This window comes from Acipenser ruthenus, chromosome 29, assembly GCF_902713425.1.
Source record: "Acipenser ruthenus chromosome 29, fAciRut3.2 maternal haplotype, whole genome shotgun sequence".
NCBI classification, from domain to species: Eukaryota; Metazoa; Chordata; class Actinopteri; order Acipenseriformes; family Acipenseridae; genus Acipenser; species Acipenser ruthenus.
The window spans coordinates 5616139-5639394 of record NC_081217.1 but is presented as its reverse complement, the minus strand read 5'-3'; the positions used below and the strand labels follow the sequence as shown (position 1 = coordinate 5639394).

The 23256-nt window shown below is 37.3% G+C and overlaps 2 protein-coding genes across 4 annotated transcripts; both read right to left on the bottom strand.

The window, feature by feature from the left end:
- Positions 1-4635: 4635 nt before the first annotated feature.
- LOC117429478 (voltage-gated purine nucleotide uniporter SLC17A9-like) lies at positions 4636-16467 on the bottom strand. Of its 2 annotated transcripts, XM_059003624.1 has the most exons (14): positions 16287-16467; positions 15378-15553; positions 12511-12708; positions 11197-11336; positions 10237-10336; positions 9712-9836; positions 9397-9493; positions 9124-9220; positions 8404-8491; positions 8090-8124; positions 7669-7784; positions 7207-7262; positions 6651-6680; positions 4636-6299 (listed from the first exon to the last, which is right to left on the bottom strand). In XM_059003624.1, exons 2-14 carry the CDS (start codon positions 15503-15505, stop codon positions 6121-6123), a joined length of 1389 nt encoding a protein of 462 aa, XP_058859607.1. In that variant the 5' UTR covers positions 15506-15553; positions 16287-16467; the 3' UTR covers positions 4636-6120. The 2 variants fall into 2 exon arrangements, with proteins under 2 accessions (XP_058859607.1, XP_058859606.1); XM_059003623.1 differs by lacking the exon at positions 16287-16467 and having other exon boundaries at positions 15378-15721.
- A 1497-nt stretch (positions 16468-17964) lies between these two features.
- Positions 17965-23246, bottom strand: LOC117427442 (glucose-induced degradation protein 8-B homolog). Of its 2 annotated transcripts, none has more exons than XM_034045713.3 (5): positions 22907-23246; positions 21773-21919; positions 21086-21282; positions 19972-20169; positions 17965-19556 (listed from the first exon to the last, which is right to left on the bottom strand). In XM_034045713.3, the coding sequence occupies exons 1-5, from the start codon at positions 23040-23042 to the stop codon at positions 19383-19385; spliced, it is 852 nt and encodes a 283-aa protein (XP_033901604.2). In that variant the 5' UTR covers positions 23043-23246; the 3' UTR covers positions 17965-19382. The 2 variants fall into 2 exon arrangements, with proteins under 2 accessions (XP_033901604.2, XP_033901603.1); XM_034045712.3 differs by having other exon boundaries at positions 21773-21900; positions 22907-23006.
- Between the last annotated feature and the right edge of the window lie 10 nt (positions 23247-23256).

The window sequence follows — 23256 nt, the reverse complement described above, 5'->3', positions numbered from 1 at the left end:
TCCCTGTGTCTGGCATGCCAGGCTGTCCCTGGCATTAATAGCATCTTGTTTTCAGTGTGTGTCTCCAGTAATGTTGCTTATCTGCTTATTTGCTAGGGGTGGGCTGCTACTTGTACCTGTACTCGGAATTGCCTTTTTAAAGGATTTATCTGCAGGTATTAAATAAATCCATTCACTGAGGTGTTGATTTCAAAAAGAGAAGCTGTCCTCCCTCACCTTTACAATGGAGTACCCGTCAATGGCAATTAACTTCCGCATTGAGTGTTTTAAAAGCTGATTGGAAATGGATTTTCCTCTCATCCAGGGCACTGATATTTTTACTGCCATACCGATGCTGTAAATTCCCAATGAATATTTTCAGTATGGCAGTTAGTGTCAGCGAGTATCAGCACACCCCTGTTATTTCCTGTTTCCACAATAGCCATTTATTCCAATAAGAGCCGGAACCAGCTACACAGCTGCTCAAAAAGACAAATTCTCTTTTTTCTTTGCGAACGCTTAACAGAACTTTCTCAGCTTATTGACAAAGCTGCCTGTAACACTCTCTCCCCTTCTGTCTCTCACTGTCTCTCTCGCTGTTTTTATAACACCGTTAAACAGTAATGCAAATAGAAATCTCTGGAGTGCTGTATTAAACTGCATAGACTCTAACCTAACCCCCTGAAAAGTGGAATGCATCAAATAAAATCAGAATTTAGTATACTGTCAATCTCAAGTCACAAGTATTAAGCGCTTTGACTTACAATTTTTGACTGCAGGATCCACTTTTCCAAATCAGTTACCTCCAAACAGACATCGCAGGCACACATATGACACAACAGCTGACAGTAAAGCAAAGAGAAACTACTTGAGGCAGTTAAGACTTTCACATTTGAGGTTATCTGTTACTCACTCTGTTGCACCTTCTGTTTTATAATGTTGTGTGATTTTAACAATGTATCTCCTAAGTGTCGCTGCACACTGCTATAGAGAATTAGGAAAGATACATTTTTGCTCAATGCAGTAAGCAGACCTCATGCTTTTTTATGTTATGCTAGGTACATAAACAGGAAAGCAAACCAGAAATAACTTGTTACTGGTACCAGGAGGGGAAATGTTACTTTATTGTTTGTGAAATGAGAGGCACTATCTGAAGTTATCCTTCTGTTTTGCAGTGGTACCAACAGTGTATTTGGGGGTAGGGGGGTTGCTAGATTGAGCTGTTTTTGTAGTATAGTTTTAAATGGCATAGCAGATTATTGTACTGCAACTCAAAACCAGCAATGACAGCTTTGTATAGTTGTGTTTGTACCCCCTGATTTGTTTATTCTTGCAATTTAGCAAGGAAATAACATATAATTTAGAACCAAAGGTAATCAATAACACCTTAAAGGTGAGGATGATTTATATATATATATATATATAGTAAAAGGGAAAAACAAACAGGTACTGCCCGTTCTAGAACTATGAAGAGCTGGTATATATGTACAGTACATGTAGCAGCTCTTAAATGAGCACTCTCGTTATTCATGATGTTTTTCCTGTTGTAAATGCATCTAACCCAACGCTGTATTTCTTTCACAGGTTCCCGTGCACAGCCTCTCTTTCACCTCCCTGGCATGGCGATGAGAGGATGCAGGGGTGACTGGGCAGGTAGGGCCCCTTGATCGCTCGTACAGGGTCACGGCTGAGTGAACTGTCAGATGCTTTAGCGCTCTCTGCAGACAGGCCGAGACACTAAACTAGTTACATTCCATCAGAGCCAGCTACGAGTCCAGTCTCCGGAGAAAACCATGACTGTTGAGATCATCATCATCATTATCATCACCTAATTCTGATGTTCAGAACCACACACACACGCAGGCCTCAAATGGAGTACAAAATATTCAAACGGTCAAATAACTTCCGGGGATTTAGTTGCGTCACATTGCAGATTAAACAAAATAAAAAAATAAATAAAGCACAATCCTAAAATGTTTTGCTAGCATGCCGGTAAATGCATTGTAAGTCACACTTTGAATATAGCCCAAAAACAGTGTTAAGTATTGTCAAACTATAACTTCTGTAAAAACATACAGTATAAAGATTTGCAATTTTGTGTGTGTGTGTGTGTGTGTATATATATATATATATACACACACACACACATTTTAATTCTAAAAGACATTTTGATCTTTCAGTACCATAGCAGTGGGCATTGCCATCTGTCGCTATGGCAACCTATGTAGCTCCCTGGAGAGGGCTGTCTGGCTCCTGACCACTAACATCCCGAGGTGCCAGATTCCCCATACAGCACTCGGCAACACCGCCATATGGTCCATCCACATACATTATGGAGCTTTTATTCACAGGACATGTTCAATGCTACATGGAGCAGAGATGGACCTCTACTACTGTTGTAGCCTCAGTGTGAGTACTTTCCTATTCTAATAATTAGTGTGATATTTAATAAGATAGAGGTACTGTGAAAAAAATATATATTCATGAAGCTAGACAGACACGAGCAATGAATAGAACAGCTTGTTGCTGTTACTAAAATGTGTGTCCATAAGAGCTATCAATAGTGCTACTAAAGTATTTGTATTATTTATTCCTGTCTATGCATTGGGAAAATCTAAAAAGCACCGTTATTAGAGGCTATTTGGCCCAACAGCGCCCCCTGTAGTCAGTTAATCATCATGATTTTACAATCGTGTATTTTTTATACTCAGGGGTGTTTGCAATAGATGTGTTATTTTACTGTGATAAAACTTATCACATTTTCTCAAGCATATATATCTCTTTTTTGCTCTGTTCATAAAGTGGAGTGTTAATGTGATCCCACTTGATCAAAGCTGATTTGAAGAGTTTAAATATAAATAAGCATTCGACATGACATGACTAGATGTTTACTTTCTATTATTGAATTGCAAATCTGCAAAGTGTAGTATGTATTGTTAATGAAAGGGTTTGCGTTTGAATTGACGGGTTTCAGATGTTGCTGCCAGTCTTCTGAAAGCACAGGTGATGTACAAAGGAAGGAACAGCATCAGTGGAGGAAACAAAAGCATTCAAAAGGTGAAAGCAACAGATTGAAAGAAAGCAGGATGAAAGGTCACACAGCTTGAAATGCTGAAAGATACAACCACTGCAGAAGCAATGGAGGAGGAGCGAGACCCGAAGGACTAACCAGAAGAAACAAAATATAGAAAACGTAGATCATTAGGAGGTGCCATTTTCTACTTCAAATATGGAAATATATTGTGTGGCTGCATTTTTTTTGTTCCTGAATATTTACTCCAAACTCTTTGGATGTTGTATAACAAGCAGTATACCGTGCTGAGCAAATGTGGCTGGAGAAGATTATGCTGTTTTGTTTTTTTTTGTTTGCTTGTTTTCCAGTAAACAATGGTGCATGCAAGGTTACAAGTTGTTCAAATCATATAAAATGTCCAGATAGACAAAACCAGGTTATATTTCTCAATCAACTGTCGCAGGTAGAGGGTCAACACATAACTTAAAGAAATGCTTTACAATGTATTGACAAAAGGAGAAAAACCTAAAAGGCATAGCAACTTTTTAAATTAACTATTTATTAAAAGCATTTACAGTTAACACGTACAAATGTATTCATCAACAGTAGCAATAAATTACATAGTAACATACAACTGTTACAGCAAATTATATGTCTCCATAAAAAATCCTACCCTACAAAAAAAACCCAAAACACTACATTGTTCAATTGTTTCTCCAATATACAGCCTTCTGCAAACAGCTCAATAGTGGCCCCTTCTGGTGTAAAGAAGGTACAGCAACTGATATCTCCAGCATACACCAGCAACTGATGTCAACAGCAACTGTGTAAGAGTAGCGACAGGTCTGTTAAGTTTACCCCAGCTGCCACAAGAAGTAGAGACATTGGAAACATGACACTGTATTGTGTTACAATGAGATTGCTTCTGAAATTCATGAAATGTTTGAATGGAAATAGAATACAGCCACGTGTACTGTATTGTGCAATTGACCAAAAAACAAACAAACAAGGGTAATCCCACTGTAGCTGTATGTCTGCAGCATCTTTCTGCAAAGTAAAAAGTGAACTAAAAGCCTGAAGCATCTTGTATTCCCTACAAGGCAACTCAAGCTCTTAGTGCTTTTGTTTAAAGTGTTACAGCCAGGCACTGTACAGTGGAACGACTTGCCTGTTATAATAGTACTTTATTTTATAGGAATAGAAAACATTTTATACTAATATAATATATAGTATGCATACTATACTGACTATCGTTTGTCAGCATTGTGTATATATATATTTATGTGAATATTTATAAATGCTTCCTTTTGGAACTTCAACATTTCTACAATCTTGCAGATCACTCTTTACTCCGTGGTTCTTCAGTTCTCTAAGTATTTCATTAGATATGTTAGCAGTGTAACAAAATGTGATCAGTTTTCTGAATCTCTCATGGCTTATTGAAGTCATTTACATTTACCGGTAGCACTGAGAGAGTGGCCCTGTATGACAGTGGCAAACCTTTTTTTTTATTATTGTATTCAGTGGCAAAGGGGCCTTCCAGCTAAATTGATTGTAATGTAAATAAACTGGACAGTAAACAAGATGTGCTTTCCACTGAGAGGACAGCTATAGAAAAGCATGGTAAAAAAGACACCTGCAAATCAAATGAACACGGTATATTTTATTATCACCAGGTAATTCAAATGCCCACAGTACTGATAGCAATATAAAAAGGATATGCCTCTTTGCATAGATGGTTTGTTATATATTACTTTTTAAATAATGTTTCGTAAACTGTATGAAACTACTGGCTTTACACAGGAAACATGGTTGATTTAAGTGGATAAAACATGTAATATTCCACAATAACGTGTGAGAACTGTACATTCTTCATGAACAAAGTGTGTAACAAATTAGCACCTCTTCGAAATGGTATCTACAAAATCATTGCAGTGGAATGTTCTAAAAGCAACAATGCTGTAAAAAATGAGTATTCCACTGGGGGTCCATTGACCTTCCTCCCACTATTTTATCAAAATGTTTTTCTAGCAGAAATTTCAATAATAATAATAATTACATAAATTAAAAACATAAACATCAATACAACACTTAGTAGAATGTGTAAACAATAATAATACTAATTACAATTTCTAGACTAGGAAGCAGCAAACAGTCTTGCTGCAGGAACAGGACACTGTTTGATTATGACCAGTACCAAACTAGAACTATTGCCTAAGTTTATTATTTCTACAAAGTGCAATTTGCTGTTTTTGAGAAATAAAAATCTAACTTTTATTATTACAAAACCTGTAAAGCCTCCAGGCACACCTGATGTCAATTTGGAATAAATAATACAAAATGTTTGCATTTCAAAACCTTTTCTATTATAATATGATATAAATACAATTATCTAAAACCTGAACCTTAAAAGGTTAGTTTTTTTTTTTTTCTACAACTTTTATTTATTTTTTAAAGAAGGGGATAAATTCAATCAGAGGACATTGCAGTGAAGATACTCGTCCCCAACCTGCAATAAACTTGGAAGACATTGCCTAAAGTGAGGTAAGGCAGGCCAAGATTAGTGCTAACCGATCCTATGAAACAAGACAATCAAAATACATATTTAAAAAAATATATCTTTGGCTTTTAATATACAGAAATCTACCACCGCAGACAAACTGCTCGACCACAATTGTCAGAGTCAGTACTCGACAAAAGACAAGGTCAGTTATCATGCAGCTGTATGGCTAGTATTATTGCTATTATGACCAGGAAAATTAGGTTTCTTTTTGCCAGATCAGCGAGTCTCTGGCTGAGATGAGCTGCTACTCCACTGTTTGCCACGCCCGCTAGGTAAAGCCTCCAAATCTGTAAACATCATGCCATCAAAGCCAGTGCCTGTGATTAGTGGATCACGAGAGCATCACACTCACCGTGCCAAACCAGCTGGCTCTAATCTCCCAGGGAACCTTGGGATGCTGTCCTGCATAAGCTCATAGTGCACTGCACGAGCTAGCTCTGATCTGTAGGCTGTAGAGCTCAAAGGGTGTCTGGTTATCCATTCTCCTATACAGATCACCCTGTCTGTGAACGCTGACACAGCACCCCGCCTTGTCCCTTCGACAGGTTAACTCTGTGCCCCTTCTTCAGATTTGTATGCTCTCGCATTTGGGTTTGCTGACGTCAATGTCCACTCTCTCGGCCTCAGCAAACACCAGGAAGATAACCAGGCCGACCACGTTGACCAGAGACATGAGGGCAAACACTGAGGCCCACGACCCCGTGGTGTCGATAACATATCCAGAGAAATACACAAAGAACACTCCTGTGGACAAAACGGGATGGAAATGAACACACATGCTGTTGTACTTTCTGATATTCATTGATCAGACATGTGCTGATTCTCTCAAGCTAAACATTGACATAACCATAACTCCCTCTTTATTTAAAAGACTTTTTCAAGATTTTAAAATGTTCTTTTAAGGTTACGTGGTGTTTTGAAAAACAGACCGCATACATGTTTTGTGAATATAATTATATACCACTGTGATTAGAATTTAAAAAGGTTACATGGTTTGGAATACCCTCTCTATTGTAGAAATCAAACACGCAAGGCAGGCCTATCTTGGTATTTAAAACAAATCTTAAAATACAATATAAAAATGCAGTTTTATACCTGATAATGCACCCCCTGTATTCATTACACCTGTGGAGAAATGAAAGAAGATTACTTAATAAACTCTAGAAATAATTTAAGATAAAGAAATGAAGGTGTGTCCCGACCCCCTGAAATTCTAGCTGAAGTTCAACAGCTTAACTCATCTGTGACCTGAGCAGATAATAATTATTCTTATTATTATTACTACTTGTTTATTTAGCAGTGCCTTTATCCAAGGCGACTTACAGAGACTAAGGTGTGTGAACTACGCATTAGCTGCAGTGTCACTTACAAGTGCATCTCACCCGAAAGATGGAGCACAAGGAGGTTAAGTGACTTGCTCAGGGTCACACAGTGAGTCAGTGAGTGAGCCAGGATTTGAACCGGGGACCTCCTGGTTACAAGCCCTGTTATTTAACCACTGAGCCACACAGCCTATGACCTCCAGAAGCAAAAGGCATAGTAGGCTAAATTTGTCTTCTGGACAAGCCGTATAAATCTGAATAAAAGATAAAACGCCGCTTTCTACACAGTGCTATGTAAAATAAAGGCAAGACATCAAGGATTCTCTTACCATACAAGGATCCAGCACAAGAGGGCGCCAAATCCTGAATATTGACAGCAACTCCACTATGGGTAAAGAAAAATAATGTGTGAATTACATTACATTGAAACTCAAATCAAAGATTATAACATGGGACAGAATTAAAGTCTGACACTGATTAAAACTGTTCTAGAAGCCAACAATAATCTTGGAAACATTATTATTATTATTATTATTATTATTATTATTATTATTATTATGTTAAATGTAGCAGACACCTTTATCCAAGGCAACTTACAGGTGTTACTGGGCAGAACAAGGTTACAGTGCAAAAAGCAATATTTAAATACAGGAAGCCTTTTTTTATCAATACCAAATATACTGAATAAAGAATAGTTAAAGCTTTGTGTCAATGAAGGTTGCAGGTGAAGAATCCCTGGCAATTAGTGCTACACTAAACAAGGATCTGCAGCCAGAATGATGCTACCTTACCTGTGGGTAAACGTCTGGAAGCCCATGGTAGCCGATACGAAAGCTATTGCCAAGGGAAAGGTTCTGGTGCCACATAACAGCAGGGTGAACACACTGGACGCTCCCATAGCAAAGAACTGCAGGGGAAGCAAGAACATGAGGTCCAGTCTAATGAAGATCACAATGCAAAGCAAGCCCACTCACTGTCTACCCAGAACTTGTATGTTCTTAGTATTACATTTAGATGTGTCTAAAAACATTCAAAATGTACAATAAGTTCAGGACACTAAAGTTCTTATACAGTGTTTGGTGCACAAAAGATAATGATAGGCATGCATATCGTTTTAGTATAGAACACTGCTGAATCAATGTATCAGAAAAACAGAGCTGTGCCAACAGAAATGAAACAAGACAGAAGAAAAATCAAAGCAGTGCCACATACTTGCATGAGCTTCCTTACTACAGCAGTTTCAAATCCTACAAGAATACAGAACAGTTCGTCAAAAATGGCAATGCTAACCCTCCCAAAACACTGCAGCATTTTTTTTTGCATTAGCAATACATGAGAAAAGAAAACAAACAAAAAAAACAACTCACAATTTACATTTTAGGATTTTGAAGGAAACAAAGTGATACTAGCCAACCTGAAATTGAACGCAGCTTTCCTGTATATTACGCACCAGAGCTGTCTGCCCATCAGCAGTGATTTTACATGAACAGCTAAATTACAGATGGCTTAAAATTATAACACCTTACCTAGACTAATAAGGTGATCCGACAAGTAGCCCCCTAGAACAGAAGATGGAATTGCAACCAGCCATGGAACCACGTTAAACACCCACCCCTGCAAAGAAATACAGAAAACGACTGTCTTACATCTGCCAACAAGGACGTAAATGTGCACTAATCATGGGAATGGGAATATGAACTGAAGAATGCATTTTAGACATTGCCTTGCTATCATAATATGCATTTTATGTACATCTTAAACTCTTAAGCTTTTCAATCATAGTAAATAAAGGCAAGGGGCTGTATTCACAAAGCATTTACCACTGTGCGAAGTGTGCCATCTTATTGTGATGTGAAAAAGCACACCGTTAATGTTGCAGAACTACAAAGAAACAATCAAGGCTGTGTAACATCTAAGTCCTATGCAGAATGAATGAAAATCGAAATTTCGGAGACCTCTAGTGGCCGTTATTTTGTGTGCATCTGTTTCTAAGCACCGTGGCTTGCAGGCAGATCTACAGTAGGCCTGCCCAGCGCTTCTGTATTCCCAGCAGGAGAGGCCCAATTGTTTCATCATTTAGTTCTCAATAACAGATCATTTATGTATCATCAACCACAAGTGAAGGAAAGACCTCCCCAGAATTTGGTCTACTCGAGCAGGCATGACCCAATTGAAGATCTGAACTAAACCGACAGCAGTGGAAATGATACAAGCTGGCAAAAAACACTGCATTTAAGACCATTTACCTTGGCCTCGGGAAAGCTGTCCTTGAAGAAAGTCGGTAACCACGATAAAAGTGTATAAAATGTGCTTGAGGTACACAGATGAGCAAAAATCACAGCCCTGGAAAGAAAAACAATGAGGCAATGAAAAAAAAACAAATGACTCGAGTCGGGCGTTACCCGTGACCATTTTTAACATGACTCATCCTTCTGCTTCAATCCAAAGTGACCAACAGAACTGAAAGCACAGGTTTTAATGGAGTGGTATTACACAGGCAGGCAGTTCTCTGTACTCACCACACTGGAGGTTTACTAAACAGTCTTTTCCAGGGAATTCTGGCGTTCTTGGATTTCATCAGGCCGATCCCCACTGTTTCCAATGAGATGATAGGACCTGTCCACATTTACAAAACAAGCAGGCAGTGAAACCTGAGCTGCACTCTGTCGCATTAGGCACCAAGCCCCAAGCCCTTCCATTATTGCCTGAATTAATGCAAATATTTTCTAGGAAAATGCTGCAGAAAAACAACAGCCAGCAAACTCACTTTTACATTTGATACTGCATACTGGATTGAAACATTTATCTTTAGCATAATTTGCACACATTAGTACCTTTTAGGAGGTGTTTCCAAATGCAGTAGGCCCAGCTTACTGCTAACAGCCCTGCGACATAGAAGACAAACTCCCAGCTGTACCAGTCCATTAGCACGGAGCCAGCGCCCCCAATTAGCAGAGTCCTGGAAGTGGGGGAAACGAAATGTTAAGGTGTAACCAGTGGAGACTACACTGTGCACAAGAATCAATCCATTTGTATGGGTTATAAATAGCGCTTCTGTCTTGTAAATTACCTCAAGGTGTCTTCGCTAAACAAAACGGGTTATTTTCACAGAATGTGCAGCTCATGTAATTGCTGGCAAATCCAGAAAATACCTTGTTACAATGACTTAGTCTTCAGGTCAGGATTTCCATCATGTCACTCTAAACAATCTGCATCATTGGGATTAATGAGCTCATTAGACAAGTCACTGGCGTGGTGAAATGGGACGGTGTGGGCACTTCTTAATTATAGTCCGAGTCACACAGATAGCATGAAACTGGCATGCAAGAGTAAGCATTACCCTGGATTAAGGCTCTTACCCAATCTGGGAGCCGGTTCCCACTGTGCTCGATATGAAGGCTCTCTCATGCTGTCGCACCCTCTGAGAGAAAAGACTGGCCAGGGAAGGGAAATGAACGCCTCCAAAAAAAGAAAAGAAAACAGAGCCATTCGCATACAACATAAAACACACAGCTCACACTCTAGAAGCAACAGTTCAAACACATAAAAATGAGCTAAAATGAAGTCAGCACTACAGCAACACATGTGTACAGCAGTATCTAATAACATGAACTCCAGAAACACAGGGTATGCAGTAAATCACTATGATGGCTCTCACCGGATGATTCCAAAAGCTTAGAGAGGGTACATGATCTTATAGAGACTACACCTTCTTGTGAAAGAGTACCGTCAGTCGGCAGAACTACTCCATAGGTAAACAGCAACAGAAACAATTTATAGCCCTATCGCACTATGAGAAGTGGGGCAGTGGGAGGGGGAATGAAGCTGCACGGACTGCAGTTCATTTGAGATCACATGCATGGGCCACATGAGCTGACAATTGACAAATACTGTTTTCAGCCAGCATACTTTTTTTTTTTGTTCCTGTATTAGCCCCAAACTTTGATTCCTGATATATCCATAGCTACACTATAATACATTTAGTTTTATGTCTTCCTTGTGCCTGCAGCTATACAAACTGGAAGTAATTTACTTTATTAGTTACAATCTTTTTACAGTTAAAAAGGTCAACATATGAAAACATATTCCATGCAAGTTGTAAAGCAAGAGAGTATTTTACTTGCAAATAATTGATTTTGTAAACTCTGCAACTGATACTTCCCACGTTCAATTCAACAAGCAATGTGTTTCCACCCTGGGCAACTATGCTGTGCACTCTTTGTCACTTGCATTCCTGCCTCGTCAAATGCAATGGAATGCTCAGGCAAATGATAAAAACTGCATCAGAAAATAATCTGACATTCCGTGTTGATACTCACCTTGAAGCAGCCCCATGAGGAACCTGGAAAGCGTCACGGACACCAGGGGCACAGAGCTGAAGTGAGCGATCATGGGGGTTAAGGCCAGCAAAGACCCCCACCCCACTGCGGCCATCACAATGACCTTCTCTCCACCCACCCTACACAATGAAAAACACACAGGGCTGAGTCCTGATAAAACACAAAGGGGAACTAATATAGCATGTTTAGAAAACCAAGCGGGGACCATTTCCTTTTGTTGCTGTTTTACTGATGTTTCTCGTTGTGCCCCAAACTGCTTGACATTCGTGGCATTGTGATTGCGATCCATTGTGAAGAACAAAACAAACCGGTATGCTGTCAGAGATTCCCAGAAATGACAACTAGATTAAGGTGAGAAAACATTGTGGCACTTTTCCCAGGGTAATTATAGGTAAGGATGTGATTTTGTTACAGTAAAAATATGTAAAAATCTCGGCACAGTCACGGCTACACAGATTAGAACTTAAATATTATAAATGTAATACACTGTAATACTTTAGCATTTGTGCAAAGTAAACAAGTATTTAATGTGTTTCTTTTAACACACGCTTCTAGTCAAATTATTATTATTATTATTATTTTTAACAGTACTTCTTAAAAAAAACAACGGTAGCAGGAATATGCTTAGCTTTTAATTTAACATGTATACCGATGTAAAAAAAATAATCTGAACACTGAAATTTCGTTTTTTTAAACAAATGCATCTTTTAAAGCGCTTTGTGATGGTGGTCCACTATGAAAGGCGCTATATAAAATAGATTGATTTGATTCTAAATTGAGAATATCCTTTTCGTTTATTTATTTAAACACAGCTGTGGCTTTGCTATTAAAAGATTAGAAGGATCGTTCTCATTTACACTGGCAGGTTAAGCACCTCAAGGGAACGACTGCAAGAGCTGCAAATTGGGGTCTATGCTTTTGCAGAACGGTAAACCACCCTCCCTTTAGCTAACTGCTTTAAAACTTTGCATTGAACCCATTTTAAAAGACGAAAGACCTTTCCTATTTTCAACGATGAGTGGAAACAAACATCAAAATTCACGGGTTCCATGACCGCTGTGACAAAATCATATTCCTAATTATCGGTCTTGTGAAGGAGCGTGACTGTGAGAAATATCATTTACAAAGATTTTCTATCCGCTGCGAAGTTTGTAGAGAATGCCTAAGTGAACTAATCGTAAAACAATAACTTCTAATAAATACATAAGCAGAGTTTGTCCGTGGTTGTGCTTTGGGTTTATCGGCACAAACGATAAATATGAAGGTAAAATACAAAGATTGGAACAGCCTTACCTGTCGCTGACATATCCTCCAAGGACCTGTGTGAAGCAGTAGCCCCAGAAGAAGCTGCCCAGCACGATGCCAGACTCCTTCTTGCCCCACTGGAATTCACTGGCCATGGAAACAGCACAGATGGGTGCGGCCACCCTGGCACAGTACAGCAGGCACGTCCCCAGAAGCAGCACCACAGTCCATAGCTGGGTTTCTGACCTGAAGAAAGACAGGGCAAAGACAATAGGTCAGCAAACACGGTTCACTCAACACTCGCAGTCAGGATTTTTTCAGAGTCTATTAAAAGTTTACTGTACCCTTTTTTTGTGCTAATTTGTCATTTTAAAAAGCTGTTCCATTGCTTATACTTTGCTATGCATTTACTGTGCTGGGTTTTTTTGGTGTGCTCTTTTGCTTTGGCAGCTTTTACTATGCAAACCTTGGTGAACTCTTACTATCGATACAGCTACAGAAAAGCAAGCATAATGATACTGTTTGTCCTGTTCAAGGTATATTTAAAAAAAAAAAAAAAACATGCACAACTACTAATTTCTCTTAAAAAGCATTTCCCAAATGGCACTAGTATATTAGCCAAGCAGCTCCACACATATGATTTAAACTGCAACACACTTTCATACTCAGATGCAAGTTGCTACAGCTGCTGTGAACCATACCCCCTCACTTAAGGGGATTGTGATTTTGTTCCTTCTCCAGCATTAGTAACACAAATGTGATTATACTAGCACATGATCTAAAGATTCACAATTACATTTTCTTCCTGAAGTGCTTTCAGTATCCTATAAAACGGCCTCTTATCAATGTTTCATTTCCAATAAAGATCTGGGAAGCATCCAAAACAAGGTGGAGAGGGCTTCTCAAAGCATTCAAAATGAGAAGTTCAACAGCACACGGATACAGGGAGCAATGAATATGATAAAAAAAAAAACAGGTTGGCTTAGTAAAGAGAATTAAGGTGTGGTCCACTTGTCTTGAAAGACAAAAGGAATGTACTTTGTACATTGTAGTTTCTGGTAGACGTCAAAGGCTCAACCCTAAACTAAAGCAATGGGTTGGATTGTTTCAATGAGAGCAGCCGCATTGACTGCGTTTAACTGAACTGGTGTAACCAGAGCACTGCCTTATGGTCCAACAAACCTGGAATGTGTCCCTCCTGCACAAAGCGTACTCTCATAGAGCTATATTAAATAGCAGTGTTACAAATGTGACTATAAACTAGCACCGGATGTACCTTTGCTTACTTTTTCACTGCTTCTTTGTAATCCCTCTATGCTGTATAACATGTTTGTATGGAGGCGATACCTGGGCAAAGGGGCAGTGAATAGGGTTTGTTTTCCCACAAACAATCTTTATTCTAAGTATAGAAATTGCCTATAAAGCTGTGGAAAGGTAAGCAGTGGCTATTCACCTGTGCTTTGTCTTTTCTTATAGCTCATTAAATGAAGACTTTATAAACAAGAAGAAATGGTAACGGCAATAAAAAAGCAGCATTTCTATTTAAGAGCATGTCACTGATAAGGGACTTTAAACATGTATTTGTGGTGGTATCCTCCCATAATCGACATTACTTTATTGTGAAAATTAATTGTTCTGACCCAAATAAAAATAGCACTGAAGATACAGTACTGAAGTGTTCAACTGAGAATTATTATTTTTTTTCCTCTGATGACTGGAATGTATGTATCTACAAAGTGTTGAAATATCAACATCAAGATATACAGGCTGGAGTGCAATACACCAGTAAGTTTATAATGACAGGAACAGGTAATACAACAACCCAGTGTTTTTTTTACTATTTTTTTAAAAGAGCCTGTATGCTTCCTCAGTGTATTTACAGGTTTGGTGACAAACTGTTTACAACATATTTAAAAAGGTGACATTTAAAATCAAACAAAACCGATCATTAACTTCTGCAGAAACGCCCAAATGCTACAACAGAGATGACCTGATACACGGTAGGTAAATGCACTGCTTACTTTGCTTAAATGTTACATATAATATGCTTAATTATATATATTCCAGTGGTATAACTAAGATGTCACTAGATTTTTTGAAAATTGTACTGCCTATAAGAATTTGCTATTGGTGCCAATTGAGAGCCAAGAGGCAACAAGTTCAGGACACAGTGAGGGATGATCTCATCAAAATAACCTTACATTTAAATGGGTTGTATCGTCATTTAACATCTGCTTTGCTTTGTGAGATCATTTTAAATATGCATTCTATTCCCTCCGACTGTTGCATGTAGAAGTAACAAAAACACTGGTGTAACCAATGCAATGTCAAGGACAATCTGTGGGGAATGTAAACAAACTGCTCAAATTACACAGAAGACTAAACGATACACACACACAGAGGTACAGAGGCTGCATTAGTTATATATTAAAAAAGGAACTACATTTTAGAGAACACTATTGTGGGACACCGCAGCTTCAATGCTAACATTATCAACATTTATAACGCGATGTTCCTTCTTGTTGCCACGGTAACATGTCTGTTGGAGTGAAGTGACAAGTATTATTTCAAGGCGCCAGAACGCTTGTGTGTCCGCAACCAAATAATAATAATTAAAAAAAAAAACCTTTGGGGAAACAAACCGGAAAGCAAACCAGGTCGTTTCTAATGCACTAAAGAAGTCACCAAAGAAACATTTTTTTTGTATAACTGGACATGATTGTGTTGTGGGACAGCTTAAACGGCATTCATCTCAACAAAAATCATGATGGTACTGAAAGCTCGTAAAAAGGGTAAGACGAATTAAAACAAAGGAATATATATATATATATATATATATATATATATATATATATATATATATATATATATATATATATATATATATATATATAAACGCAAGGTATGTTACTCACCTGGACCAATAGGGGTCATCTGCCTCTTCCTTCTGTAAAGGACCAGCTTCAGTGAAGACGGTAGATTCCGTGGTAGATTTAACAAACTCTGAACTCGAGTTTTTGACATGTTTTTGCAAAATGGCCATTCAACAGTTCACTTCTCTTCCTTCACGGTTATCAGTAAGTAATGCAACCTGAAATGCACACAGAGTATATGCGTAAACACAAAGATACAGGCTGGTCGGTTCCGTATCTGAATACTTCGTTGGTCATACTGTGCATTAATTAATCTTTTCCGAAGATCACAGTACCCGATAGTGGGAGGGAAGAAAAAGGCAAATTCATACCGGTATCTAGTTGAATATAGGAAACTGGGTGTGTACTTTAAATCCACGTGTCACATTTTAGACACGCACTTCTTCCTTGTTCATGTCAGTAAATTATTAATTATTTAAATCTCGCCTTCTGCAGGAGATTTTTTTTCAATTATCGTCTATTTTATTTTATTTTTTTCAGATTTCTGGCTCGTCTAATGCAGTTTGTATTTTAGAGATGCTGCCTGTGCAATCTGTAGGCAAACGCTATGGGTTTCTAACAACATCCAGGGTCACATCCCATGGAGGAAAGACTCTGCATTTAAACCAAGTAATAAAGAGAGCAGTGATGTATTGTATATCAACACATGCGAATATCATACAGCATAAAACATATTAAGACATCCATGTCTGCGTTGAAACAGCTGGCAAAAGCACAGTGTGTTTAAAAGTACTGTAATGAAGTAGCACGGATTAACAACCTAGGACTGAGGGAAAACGTTGCCCACCTGCTTTTATCCGTGGCTGTCGCAAAAATGATAATAATCTACGAATTGGAACCTTTTCGTTCCAAATGTCTAGTTTACAGAAATGAAAACCAGTAGATACTCACAAAACCTGGCTGATTTCTTCTTCGTCAAAGTGTTTGTACTTCCCTGGAAGTCGGACACCTTGTTGGTCGACAAGCTTTTCAACAGTTGTGTATCCAAGAAACCGCTTGAAGCGTACAGCAATTCAAAATGTTGTTACTTCCCCTTAGGGAGAGTCAGGTAATGATCCAAGTGCAACAATATTTAATCAGGATGTATGCCGGTGTAACGTCAGAATATGCATCCTGGTAGCATTTTCTGACGTTGTTGTATATCAGATTTTGTGTCCCGGTCATAAAATGCATCTATGCAAGGTTAATTTAATAACAAAGCATTTTTAAAATGTATCGTTCAAAATATTACGAGTGTAAAGTTTATTGAAAATGTTAGTGATTTGTGTTTTTAAGAGCTTAAGCAGCAACATGATAGTTGCTTCACAATCACAACTCTTGTATTATTATTATTATTTATTTCTTAGCAGACGCCCTTATCCAGGGCGACTTACAATTGTTACAAGATATCACATTATTTTTACATACAATTACATTCTTTTTTACATACAATTACCCATTTATTCAGTTGGGTTTTTACTGGAGCAATCTAGGTAAAGTACCTTACTCAAGGGTACAGCAGCAATGTCCCCCACCTGGGATTGAACCCACAACCTTCCGGTCAAGAGTCCAGAGCCCTAACCACTACTCCACACTGCTGCCCCAACAAAACGTGTAAAACGTTAATGATTAAAAGGAAAACTTTTAATACCCCAACAAATCTATTCATTAACCCAGTGTATGTATATATGTGTGTGTAATAATATATATATATATATATATATATATATATATATATATATATATATATATATAGATAGATAGATAGATAGATACATTACTTCAAGAAAAAAAGTCAGTTGTCCAATAAAAAATATTGATTTATTTACCGACATCTACTAACGTGGCTTTCTTAACACAGCCAGAATATGGAATATAAATAATGATTTGGGAAATTCAAAAAAGAAAAATCCTGTACAATTATTTGGGGAAAAAAATACATATACACACATTATATATAGGCTGGCGTGACAAGTGAGCCGGATACAGGTATTACGCATGCCCATATCACTGTCAGAGTCATGGCATGCTTTACAACCGCCAATGGAAATTGACAGAGCACTAGTGTTTAATTGTTTAGCTAGGTGAAATACTAATTTAAAAGCACTAAAATAAACCAAATAAATTAATGTTGTCATTCAATTTAACTGCATATTGGAATGCATCATTTTGTCGTATATAAAATTATTTGTTTTGAACAAAAACACATTCATTTTTAAATGGTCATTCTTTTTTTCTTTTTTTTTTTTTTTTTAAAAAGTGCATTTCTTAAGCTACAACAGAATTTGAAAATGTTGTATTACCTCAAGAGTTACATCGAATTAGCAAACCATTATGAAAAAAAAATTGAATACATTTTATTCCCTGCAACTTAACTTTTAGCAAGGTCTATCAGGAAAAGTGCGCAGGATATACCATAGAAGAATGTAGTAAACAAGACACCAAGGAATTGTATTGTAGTGTAAAATTCAACATGGTTGTGGGCTTTTATGTATTGGCCACAGTAAATTTGAACTACAAGCATGTTTCTGTTGAGATAGATCACGTCAAAGTTGCTACATTATTTAATTTAATAGCAGAACCCTTGAAGTTGTGTTCACTGCCATTGGTTTTTTTATTGCAGGTATGGAAACATATTACATTAAGTTGCCATGTATTAAACAAACAAGCATCATAAACATTGTACAAAAGAATGAACTCCCCTGGCAGAGTGGAGCATTCAGTAGGATATCACACTTTCCATTCCACCCTTGCCCCCTAAGACCTAACGAAATTAAAATGTGTTTTCTGCATTGTATTAATTCATAAGACGCTAGAAGATGGTTTCACAGACCCTGATTAGCATGAATGTTGGACCCCTTCCCAACACTGGGTAGTCCAAGATTTGTGCTAATCAGGGTCTGTGAAACTAGCCAAATACAATTATTTTATGGTTAAAGTTTTGCAAAATTGGATTAGATCCTTGAAATCTGTAGCGGTGGCTTCACATTAAAACTAGTAAAACTAGAAAGACTAGTTGTACCTTTTGTGCCTCACTGAGTATCTAATCCAACTCTGAGAACTTATCTACTGTATAACCAAATGATCAGTAAAATTCTCCATTCTTTTTCCAAAAGAACTGTTTATTACTGTACCTTTTGCAAAAAATGTCATTTCCAACTAGAATATATTCTTTGAAATCACATTATAAACTGTGTACACATAACAAAACCAACCTTGAATTGAATAATTCCTGCAGAAAATAAATATATTACACTGTACTGACAATTCAATTTGAACATTTTATTGGGTACCAGTGTGAAAGTTCCCCCTAGTATAGTACCCGTCTCATAATGAAAAATACAAACAACTTCAATTGTTCAGCAGAAAAAAAAGAAAGTTAAATCAGTAATGTCTTTCAAGTTGTAGTTAAAGAATTACATTTATTCTCTTTGCCATTCTTATATATAGAACTTATGCTTTTAACAAGTTATGCCTAAACCTGCCAGAGACGGATGCTATTCACATATGACATGAGACATTTGGAGCTTTCCAGGATGCAGTATGCCTCATTAAGGGACCTAATTTAGGCTTAGAATACACTTACACTGTATGTACTCCTCCTTATTATCACACCTGAAAATCTGAAAAGGTAAGTGACCTTTTTGCTTAATAACAGTTCCATTAAAATCCAAAAGCATCAAGATTTAATCCAAAGAACTACAGTAAATTACAATTAAAAAGAAATCCCATTTCCTTCCAATACCTTTTTACTCATGAACTATGCTTTGGAAAAAGTTCCCGAACTTTATCTGCAACATACCACATCAATTTTAAACCTTGGTGTCTTGAAATGTAGCTTTTGGCCTTTAACAGAGTTGTCACTTTAAAATCTAGTTTATATCATTGAATTATTTAGTCCTCTCTTTTGCACAAAAAAAATGGTCCAGTCACAGACTGATTATAAATAGGAAGTAAAGCATGTGTGTCCTTGTTTAAAGTCTCAGTGCGATTGCACCAATCTTAAGGTTACTTGGGTTCCTCAATTGTGCCCTTGCTGAGATCTGTCATTTTAGGGTATTTGACTTTCTTCTGGTCCAATTCGTTTTGAGCCCACAGTAACAGTTTCAGCAGTTTTGCTAGTTTAGGTGTAGACTCTCGGTTTTCATAATCTAAAACAGCCTGGTTGACTTCACTCCATACCTAAAGAGAAAAAATGTAAATAACACACAAAAGGAAAAGCTTCAAAGTGAGTTCTGGCTCTTCAAAAGATTGTTTTGTCTTAATGTAAATCATAGCTGGATTGTTGCAAATAATATAGGCAACATGCTCATGCATAGTCAAAAAAACAAGTTATGTCAATCCAGAATTTAAATAACTAAATCAGCAGCTGTTGCAATAACTTGTAAAGTAACCACATGCTCCTACTTGCACATATATATTGTAGTTTTAATACTGTTAGGTACAGCAGATATATTTTTGGTGTCAAGCGGGTAGTGGTCTTTAGGAAAACCTCTGAACACCTCACAGGACAATTAAGTTGATGGAATAGAAATAATATCTTTTTGCATTCTGACCCCATTTCCAATAAATATAGCCAAGCTATGAGCTGCATTACCTTCTGTCGTTGCATCATGTTCAGCAGGTCCCCAAATGGCGAGTCCTCTGGGTTATCGAAGGCAAGCAGAGCGAGTGTGCGCTCCATCTCAGTGAGACACTCACGGCTCTCCTCCCCCTGCTCCGCCAGCTGTGTCTGAGCGAACTCCAGCGCCGCTTCCGTCTCCCGCTGGCGAATCAGCTCAATCAGGTGCTGTTGCTGCAGTGGCCACATGGGGAGGAAACAAACAGGAAATGTGCAAATAATCCAACAACTGCTCTAATTGCACTATGTTTCATTACCCTCTTGGAGAACAGGCTGGCTCTCAAACATACTACCAGGTGCATTTCCTGGTTGTTTCAACCTGGAAACAAATGGTGGTTTTAGGCAGAACTTACTGTAAGACTTGATATTTTGTGTATCTATAGCGATTATTACTTGAGGGCTAGGTCTGAAAATGAAACTGATTAGGATGATCAGATGCTTCCCAAAATTAAGAGATTGTAGCACATGTTCATGCAATTTCTAAAAACAAGGTAATGAACAAGTCATTCACATGGAAATATGACAGTATTAATACAAATATATATTTATCAATGAAGTTAAAGATTTGTCATGAAAAGTCAGTGTGCCATCTTTCTAAAGATCTGCCACCTTTCTGGTACAGGCCAATGAACAGGTTAAATATGACTGAACAGTAGCTAGTGTCTAATTATCAGTGGAATTATATTTTCATACATTTCAATATATCCAGAAGCATGCTACATCATATCACAATGACAAAGTATTTTGTAATGATTGTTATTATTATTATTATTATTATTATTATTATTATTATTTATTTCTTAGCAGACGCCCTTATCCAGGGCGACTTACAATCGTAAGCAAATACATTTCAAGTGTTACAGTACAAGTAATACAATAAGAGCAAGATAAATACAATGACTTTGGTTCAAGTAAGTTGTTGTGTCTCACTCGCGTGTCTTACCCAAAAATAAGCTGAAAGGGTTTAGTACTGTTAGCCTCACTTCTCAAATCTAGCATTACTAGTCAGTAGTGCAATTTCTCTGGTTCTTTTTTATTTATTTCTTCATATTTTCATCCATGCATGTACACCTTGCCAGGTTAATGTTACCTGCAGATGAAAGTACAAATAGCGATTTGTGTCCAACAGCTCTGGATGTAGACTGTTGATCAATGAAATTCCCTCTTGAATCTGTCCTTTCAAGATCATTTCTCTGATTTTTATTCGCTCATCTAAGGAATCCAGGTCTATATTAGGCTCGATTCCAGATTCCATTCTAAACTTCTCTGCTGCCTCCTTGAATCCTTCTAGAGATTAAAAAAAAAAAAAGTTAGACCATAAATGTGTTTAGCAACACTAAATGAACCCACTAAACACGTGTCAGTCAGTAAGTAAGGCTGGAAAGACAGATGACATTGTTTAAATGAGGTGCATACAGGGCATTTCATCCAAATCAAGGCAATACAAATGGTGACCACTCTGTACATTATAGGTTAAGTACACAACCATGTCCATAGAAAATGATGAATGCCTGTTTTTATAATTAAACCCTACTGCAGTTATATGACATGAATACTTCTACACCTACCTAGAGAGGCACCCATATGTCTCTATCAAATATGCTATGGTTCTTCGGGCAAGGACTGTATTAAAAATTACCCCGCTCCCACATTCAAGTGTTATGTTCACATCTGTGTTAACAGTAAAAGGAAAATGTCCTTTATTTGCATGTATCCCTTCCAAATAGCTTAGGCTTGCAAAAACCCGTACAGAAAGCAGTCCTTTCTTAATCTTTACCTGTTACCAAGTAGTTCATGATGAGTCGATTCATGTCTGCTCTCTGAATGTGTACATTATTGAGTTTTTCCATCCACTCATCTTTAGTTATATCCTCAGGCTTTTCAGCATAACTCATCATGAACACCCTACAGGAAAATAAATGTACTGTAAAGATTTTAACAACATGCATGGCAAACACAGCATTATCTGCAAGGATTAGTCATCTGTATCCTACCTCTTTATAATTGCAAGGGAGTTTGAAGTAATGGTAGGATATTTATTAACACTAAAATCAAATTATATGACCCCTGTTAATAATTTCTGAATCTGAAAAACCAGATTTATTACCTCGTGTTTATTTGAACTATAATAAGAACTAACCATAAGCAGACGAATAAGGTAACTGAAACAAGAAATAATTACTTTAATACATCAATTGAATCCCACTGTGTGGGGGCTAAACATTCATTTTGGTTTGTTTGTCTATTACCACCTCTTAATTACTGATACATGCTCGTCTGGAATAGCAGGTAAAAATAAATAAATCTAATTTAAACAATTAATGGAAATATGGTCCACTTATTGTTGCTGCTTGGGACCAGACTGATACTAGTGGCTGATAACTGTCGTGGTAATAATAATTATATTACTACAAAATAAAAAATAAAAATAAAAAAACGTTTGTTAATGTGAAATAATAACAATTCATCTTAATTGTTGAAAGAATACCTAGACATATATGTAAACTTTGAATTTGAAATATAATTATTTACGTCAGTACAACTGACTCCCACAACGGGAATACTGTAAATTATGTTGCCACTCCAGGGTTAATAAATAGGAGGATGACAATATCTCGCGCAATATATCATATATTTGCTAAACTACCTTACAAGTAGACTATCTGTATAATAACAAGTTAAATAAGGATTTTATACACAGAAAACAGCAATGTAACCAAAACAGTGAGGCCTAAAGTCTAAGAAAACACTGTAGCCTGTACTACTACAGCAACCTGAACAACGCCGTAATCATGTATCTTTCACACGTTCTCATAATGCAAACAACACAGATACGGTTAAACAAACAATTGTTTTCCTAAATATGTAAACAACGGTTAGCTCCTCAATAAGTCAGTGATTTAACAGGTACCTGAATTCGCTGCTTTTCTCTCCCCAGCAGCTGCAAGACCAGGAGGAAACTCTCGCGAGATTTTGCGATCTGTACTCGAGACTTTTGGTCGACGACGTCTTCTTTGATTGATTGGCCATGGCTGGGCGCAAGTCATTATAATGTAAAAAACATAATGTATTTTTCATTCTGAGTGGTTTTAGGAAAAGTGGGTCCTAGAACATTTATAACTTTACATTTTACAGCTAATAAATATTACAATTGCCCATTATTATCCCATGTAGTACAACTCTAAGTGTAAATACTGTGAAAAGACTACAAACATACAGAATATTACATTGTTTTAGATGATAAGCATTCATGGTCATATA